The sequence below is a fragment of the Vigna angularis genome, chromosome 10 (assembly GCF_016808095.1).
Source record: "Vigna angularis cultivar LongXiaoDou No.4 chromosome 10, ASM1680809v1, whole genome shotgun sequence".
Taxonomy (NCBI): Eukaryota; Viridiplantae; Streptophyta; class Magnoliopsida; order Fabales; family Fabaceae; genus Vigna; species Vigna angularis.
In genome coordinates this window covers 18734020-18741492 of record NC_068979.1, presented here as the reverse complement: position 1 = coordinate 18741492, position 7473 = coordinate 18734020, and the positions used below count along the sequence as shown (strand labels likewise).

The window sequence follows — 7473 nt, the reverse complement described above, 5'->3', positions numbered from 1 at the left end:
AATATAGAAATGGGTGAAAATTTATTTCTATTATTAAATTCAAAACTTTGTTTAAAAAGAAACAAGTGAAATTATATTGCCGACATGTTTGTTAACAGTTATCTTTAACTGAATTACTAAATATGTGAGTCAATTATTTATTTTGAGAAATACTTTATCATTTGTAGTTTTGTGGTGGTTATATAGAAGATATACAAAACTGATGTTATATAAAGCAAACTTGGTGAGACTAAAAAAGATATGATATGAGATAGAAAGGTATCAGTGGCTGAGAGAGAGTTAGAAAGAAATGACAAGATTGGGGAATGGAACTGGAAAATTACTGCCATTTGTGGGAATGATGGTGGCTATGCTAACTCAAAGTGGCAGCATGGTGGTAATCAAAGTTGCCATGATTGATGATATCAACAAATATGTCATGGTTGTCTACTCTTTTGCACTCTCCACAATCTTGCTTCTTCCCTTTGCCTTGTTTCTCCACAGGTTCTCATTTTCTTACATTGAAAAACATATTATACACCATTTTTGTTTCAAGGTTTAACACAAATTCTTCTGTATAATTCTCACCCCACCTTCCTTATCTTTACTTTTTTTTCCATTGAGTAGGTCAGAACGTCCTCCTCTCACGTTCTCTGCACTCTGCAGCTTCTTTCTGCTTGCATTCTTTGGGTTAGTGTTAATTTTTCTATTTGCAATTTGCTAGTTGATTATCATATTTTTTGTTTTCCTCATCATTAATTTGGATTCCTTGCTTGTCTTTTATAATGTAATTATTTTTGTCGGATTCTATTCATTCATGTGGGCCTTCATCTTCTGATTTAGCTTTTTACTGTGCAGGAGTTCAGGAACTATAATGGCTTATGTTGGAATTGAACTGAGCTCGCCGACACTTGCCTCAGCCCTTCTTAACCTCGTTCCAGCTTTCACTTTTATACTTGCTCTCATTTTCAGGTTCTTTTTGTTTTTGCTGTACTAATTGTGACTTTGTCTACTCAAATTATAAACATTAGGATGCTTGTTTCTACAAGAATTTTCTAAATTGAATGGTTGGTTTAGGATGGAAGAAGTACGGTGGAGGAACTCAAGCAGCCAAGCTAAAGTGTTAGGAACAGTAGCATCAATTGCAGGAGCATTTGTTGTGATACTCTACAAGGGTCCTCTCATCTTTAAGACGCATTCGACTAACTTTTCTAACCAAATCCTTCAATTTTCAGCACAGCTAAATTGGATCTTAGGAGGGATATTCTGCATTGCAGATTCACTTTTTACTTCCATGTGGTACATATATCAGGTTGCTTTTCCCTTTCAATCAAACACTTTTTAGTCTTTACAATGAAGAAAAATGGCTTGACTCTTGTTTATAAGAAATTTAAGTTATTTTATCAGACCAGTTGATTTGTTAGTTTTTCCTTTTGGTGCTAAATTTTCAGGCTTCGGTAGCAAAGAAATACCCTGCTGTAACAGTGATTGTATTCTTCCAACTCTTATCTTCAACCGTGCAGTGTGGAGTATTTGCCTTAATTGCTGTGAGGGATCCGACTGAATGGAAGCTCAACTTGGATATAGGGCTGATTGGCGTTCTATATCAGGTGGAAAATGAAAACCAACGAGATGAAACTGAAACACTGAAATACATTTACATTTGTGTTTTTGCTTTAACTTTTATAAATGATTAAGGTTGGTATGAAAAATATTTGTTATAGAAAGTTTAAGGTATGCTTAATATTGTGGATAGGCAATAGTTGCAACAATGATACGTTACCTACTATGCACATGGTGCGTCCTTAAAGCAGGTCCTCTGTTTTGTTCTATGTTCAAACCTGTGGCAATCATTTTCACCACTTTCATGGGTGCAATCTTTCTTGGAGATGATTTCAGTCTTGGAAGGTAAAATTTGAATGCTACAAATTGGAGAATTCCTTATCAACAAGTAGATGCATGTCACCTGAATTTGTTTGGTGATAAAATTTTCTGATGAACTTTCTGCAGTTTGATTGGTGCGGTTATAATCGTGGTTGGATTTTATGCTGTATTGTGGGGGAAATCCAAAGAGGAGAATGAGATTGCAAAAGGGGTTGAGAACTTGGAGTCACCATGCCATAATGTTCCTTTGTTGCAAGATAGGAACAGGTAGGTTGAATATTTCACATGGAGAAGAATGTTATAGGTTTTATACTATGAGAATAATACTATCCAATTTTACACACTTGTTTAATGTTAGAATGATTTGTGTATTGTTTTATTATAAAAATCAAGGAATTTATTTGTTAAGGACAATTGTACATATTGAACTTTAAAATTTGATTTAATATTTGAAACTTGGTTTTCAAATTTTAAAAATAAATTAATATAATTTTTTAATTTAATTATATTAAATTGTTTTGACGTATAAAACATGTTTTTTAAAATTTGAAGGAAAAAATATATTAAAATTTCGCACATAATTTTAATTTTGCATTAAAATTCAAAGGTTAAAAAGATAATTAACATATAACTTATTTTCTATCCAAGTTCAACTTTATTTAGGTTAAGAGATATAATTTTACAGTTAAAAATAAAAATATTTTCAAAAAGTATCTATAATTATATTAAAGTAATTAATTCTTCACTTATTTTCAATTTTATTTCTCTACACTTCTAAGTTTCTTTTTCTAAGATATTAGTTAATCGGTCATTTTTTTTTGTCATTAATCATATTACATAATCAAGAAAACAAAAGTGAACAAATCAAGATAGTTTTTTTATCAAAATGTTGACCAAAGTTATTCATTATTCTATTTTTTATTCGGTCCATTCTTTTTAGTTTGAAAGAGTAATTGTCTTAATCAATCAAAGAATGAGAATATCGAAGCAACCTAAAGAAAAGGAGATGTTGATTGTGCAGGTTCAAGCTGTGAAGATTTTATCACCTTATACTTGAAAACTTTTGGATACTAAAAGTGGCTAGTCAGGCAAGCTATCTATAGAGTTGATTAATGACATATATTCAATTATTTTATCTATATGAACTGAAATGTTGTAAATTATTATGGAGTTGAAATGGTGTAAATTATTATGGAGTTGAGTTGGTATTAAATTGACTAATATGCTTAACAAGAAAAAAGATTCTAATTGTAAAGATGATTATGAGCAAGCATGGAATAATATGCTTAACAAGAAAAAAGGATTCTAATGATAAAGATGATTATGAGCAAATTCAAATTACAAGGAAACTCGGTAAGATAAACTAAGGAAACTCAATACTAAATCTCCAAAAGCAAGTAAGGACTCTATAAATCACTAATGAGTTTTGGAGACCATTTTTAAAATGTAAAAGAATTGTGTAATAATAAATCTATTAATATTATTTGTTCTAGGTGTATGGAATTCAAAGTTTGAAATGTTTTATGTGAAGGAAATCATTAGGAATAATATAAGTGATCTCCATCTATTTATTTTATCTTTTTTAGTTCTTTTTTCATAATAGGTATTATTTGTCTATGTGAACAATGTAATTTTATCATGGATTTAGTGTAATCCCTTTCTGTTTTTCTTTTCTTTCTTTCTTTTTAATAAAATCTTAATGTAATTGTAGTGATACATAGCATAAGCTTGTTGGTAATTGATATTATAATTTTTAGAATGTGAATTACTTATCTTAAGCCAAATTTTAAGATCAATTTGAGAGTTGATGATTCATATTTTGGTTGAATTGTTATTTCTATAGTTTTGAATAGATAATAGTTGGATGATAATAATTTCTCAGACTAAGCACTGTCATCCAAGCATCGCAATGACCACTCAAATAATGAAGAATAGGAGTTTTAGAGAGTATTCTACGTCTTGATGGCATATGCAATGTCATGTTGCTCCAGCGATGGTGTACACTTAAGTTGGGAAAATTAATGTTTCTTTTCTTTCCTTTTGATGGTTCATATTTTGGTTGAATTTGTAATTCTATAGTTTTGATAGATAATAATCAAATGTTAATAATTTCTTACACTTATCATTGTCATCCATGTGTCATAGTGACCACTCAAACAATGAAGAACTAGAGTTTTAAAGAGTTTTCTAGGTCTTGGCGACATATACAACATAATGTTGCTCGAGCAATTGTGTACATTTGAGTTGGAAAAAATTAATAATCGAATGTTAATAATTTCTTACACTTATCATTGTCATCCATGTGTCATAGTGACCACTCAAACAATGAAGAACTAGAGTTTTAAAGAGTTCTCTAGGTCTTGGCGACATATACAACATAATGTTGCTCGAGCAATTGTGTACATTTGAGTTGGGAAAAATTAATGTTTATCTTTTCTCATTTGAGTTTTGTTTGCTTATGTGATGAGTAGCTGGTAAGATGAGAGAGATATCAGATTAATTCTCTCTCCACTAGAACTAGATTTCCTTAAGACTGTGTTCGCATGAACAAATTGTACTGTTCATGCGGATTTGCGAGCGATGAAAACAATCAAAACCGTGTTCGCTTGTGTCGATTTCTGAGGATGGAAATGATCATATTTGCGGGATCCAGGTTTTTTGTATCACTCGCATAACTAAGAAGATTTGCAGTGATTTAAAGCGAAAAGGAATTTTTGCCCTCATAACATTTGATAATACCAAGTGCTAAAAACAATTATATTCTGATATGTTAAGTCCATATTTGATCCAGTGCAATGATGGGTAATATATAGTAATGAATAAACACTGTGAGCATAAGGAGTATATACTGTGGCTGACCGGCTTTGGTGGGTTTTCCATTCACGAGTGCACATAGGCCTTGACTTGGACAGCCCAAGTTTGTAAGTTTGGCAGCCTTCACTTTGACAGCCCAAGTGTGGCAGCCTAGCAATGTAGAGATTTGGTTCTCTACTTCTTCTGTGCTTTGACACAACTACACACAAAAGCATTCACATGCAACACAAGAAAGATTCCTGACCATACAATGTTTGGTTTGAATTTCAAACAGGATTGAAGAAGACCGTAGACCATTTAAATGTGTTGGTTGGTGCATGTTTGGTCTGTGTATTAAGAGCGAGTTTGATGGTCTGTTATCAAGGAGTGTGAAGTATATCTCTTTGTCCTTCATCCTTCATCCTTATTGAGGTTGTTTGTGCTTGAGATATGTCCCTTGGGTTGAGTGCATTAAAGAACATAGCTTCATCACATTCATGAGGTTAGTTGTCCCTTCAAGTATCGGTTGGCAAGGTTTGTTTAATATTTGCAGGTTGGAGGCATGGTTGTGCAGAAGACATGATGAACGGAGAATGCTGTGTGCTGATGTTGGAACGTGGGTGCTTTCATTGTTGATAATGAAGATGCGTTGAAGATGGGGAAGGAAAGGTTGAATGAGGAAGATGCATTGAAGATGGAGAAGTTCCGTGTGTGTGCTTGGTGCAGAAGTTGGGATGGCAAAGTTGTACTCGGTTACTGAGTTTGGCGTATTCAGTTACGCACTTCAGTGAGAGGAAAGCATAATGGTTTATTCGGTTACCTACAAATGTAATCGGTTACTGGGATGGTTTTGCATTGTGTATTGGTTTGCAGTCGCGATGCCAGCCTTCATCGTTCTTCCATGGTTGCTCTCGGTGGTTGTGTGATTGTTTAAGTGGTTGGCGGTGCACGTTGTAGGCGTGAAAAAGGATGAGGACATGTAGAGGTTCATGGAGCAGTGGATGGATGAGGGCGAGATGAGGAGGTACACTAAGGAGTGAAGTATGAAGATTGTAGAAGCAGTGCGTAAGGGAGTGTTTGATGCAGCAGTCGTTGAAGCAGCACCATTATGGAACAACAGCGTAACCATTTGTTCTGTTTTTGTTGCAGGTGAAGGAGTTGTGAACTTTGTGGAAAGGTAGTGAAGGTGGTCGAGTTTGGTGAAGCCACGAGGAGATAGTTGAAGTTGTTGTAGGAATCTGTTGTTGTTACTGGAGCTTTGTGCTACACTTGTGAAGGGACCGAAGGTTGTGCAAGAGTGATAGTGTTTAGGTAACTCAGTTTCAAAGTGGTTGGAAGCTTGTTAACAATTTTGTATACTGTTGCAGGCCTAAATAAAAAGCAGGGTGGGTGGTGCGTGGTGAAAGTGTGTTCCAGCAGGAGTTTCTTTCTTTGCATTGTGATAATTTGGGGTTCATTTGCCATGTATGATTGAAAGCCGTCCAAGTTAATTAATGACCCAATTAGAAAAACGATTTACGATTTTGGAAGCTTTGTGTTCATTTGGTTGAAGTTGGTTGAAGGTATATGATGTTTAAAATAGTAATGAGTTGCCCTTCTTTACAATATATTTACTATAATCCTAAATCTGTTGGCATGCTTGGCATGTTAGGCTCACGGTTTGGAAATTGATATTTGAATTTAACAAAGATTGAACCAAATTTGAGTGGCATTGCATTGGAGGATCAGTACTGAAATTGTGTTTGGTAAAGCTTTAAGAAAATTTGATTAATCTTCAAGAGGTAATTCTTAAACCATCTTTGAACTAATTATAGTTTATGTTTATATATGAATACGTGTTTACTTTTTTTTTATAACTCATATTGTCAATGTAATTTTGTATTATGTTTATTTAATGTATAGTATATATTTAATGTATTAATGTATAATATTTATTTAATATATGAATATATGATATATGATTGTGTTAATATATGATTGATTTATGTTTAATTATTATATCAATGATTTTAATTTCAGTATGTATATTTGGTTAAGTAAATATAGATGGAAGAATATATAGATTTAACATATTTGGACCGTGAAGATATAGATGACGATGTGGTTGGTGTAGACTTTAATATTATCGCAATGATACGTCAACAATTACATATTACGACTTCATTGGGTGCACTAACAATGTTATGTATTGTCGCACACGCGTTGAATATCTTGAATATGTACTCGAGTGATTCGAGTAGTGTAAGCAATTACCTACCAGACAGAGACCGTCGTAGGGAGCAATTAATGTCATATCTTGTGCATACTAATCGGTGCCGCGACATTATTAGCATGAGTCTATAGGCATTTATTAATCTTTGTGAGAGAGTAAGATCAACTGGGTTAGTTAAGGACGCCATTCGGTCCACAGTGGAGCAACAAGTTGCTCAATTTCTTCATATAATTGGGCATAATGTTAAGAATCGAAGTGTCGCATTTTTTTTTCATCGATCTGGTTCGACGATTAGCAGACACTTTCACAATGTGTTGGATGCTATCTTAACTTTGGAATCTGAATTTCTAATTCAACCCTCAGGAAATGAGGTTCATCCATATGTCTTGAACAACAATCGGTTTTACCCGTACTTTAAGGTACTCATTTGAATCGAATTTGTAGATGTTCTTTGATCAAACGATGATAACAAAGTTAGAGTTTTATTGATGTCTTGTTATTTGTATGTTTAGGATTGTTTAGGGGCCATAGACGGTACTCATGTTCGTGTGAAGGTGCCAACATGTGATGCTCCAAGATTTCGAGGAAGAAAAGATTGGCCAACT

At 33.5% G+C, this 7473-nt stretch overlaps 1 protein-coding gene across 3 annotated transcripts; it reads left to right on the top strand.

The window, feature by feature from the left end:
• Positions 1-227: 227 nt before the first annotated feature.
• On the top strand, positions 228-3981 carry LOC108335359 (WAT1-related protein At5g40240). Of its 3 annotated transcripts, none has more exons than XM_017571365.2 (8): positions 231-483; positions 607-669; positions 838-951; positions 1057-1291; positions 1431-1589; positions 1736-1887; positions 1990-2130; positions 2885-3981. In XM_017571365.2, exons 1-8 carry the CDS (start codon positions 290-292, stop codon positions 2895-2897), a joined length of 1071 nt encoding a protein of 356 aa, XP_017426854.1. In that variant the 5' UTR covers positions 231-289; the 3' UTR covers positions 2898-3981. The 3 variants fall into 3 exon arrangements, with proteins under 3 accessions (XP_017426855.1, XP_017426854.1, XP_017426857.1); XM_017571368.2 differs by having other exon boundaries at positions 415-483; positions 846-951; XM_017571366.2 differs by lacking the exon at positions 2885-3981 and having other exon boundaries at positions 228-483; positions 1794-1887; positions 1990-2204.
• The last annotated feature ends 3492 nt before the right edge of the window (positions 3982-7473 follow it).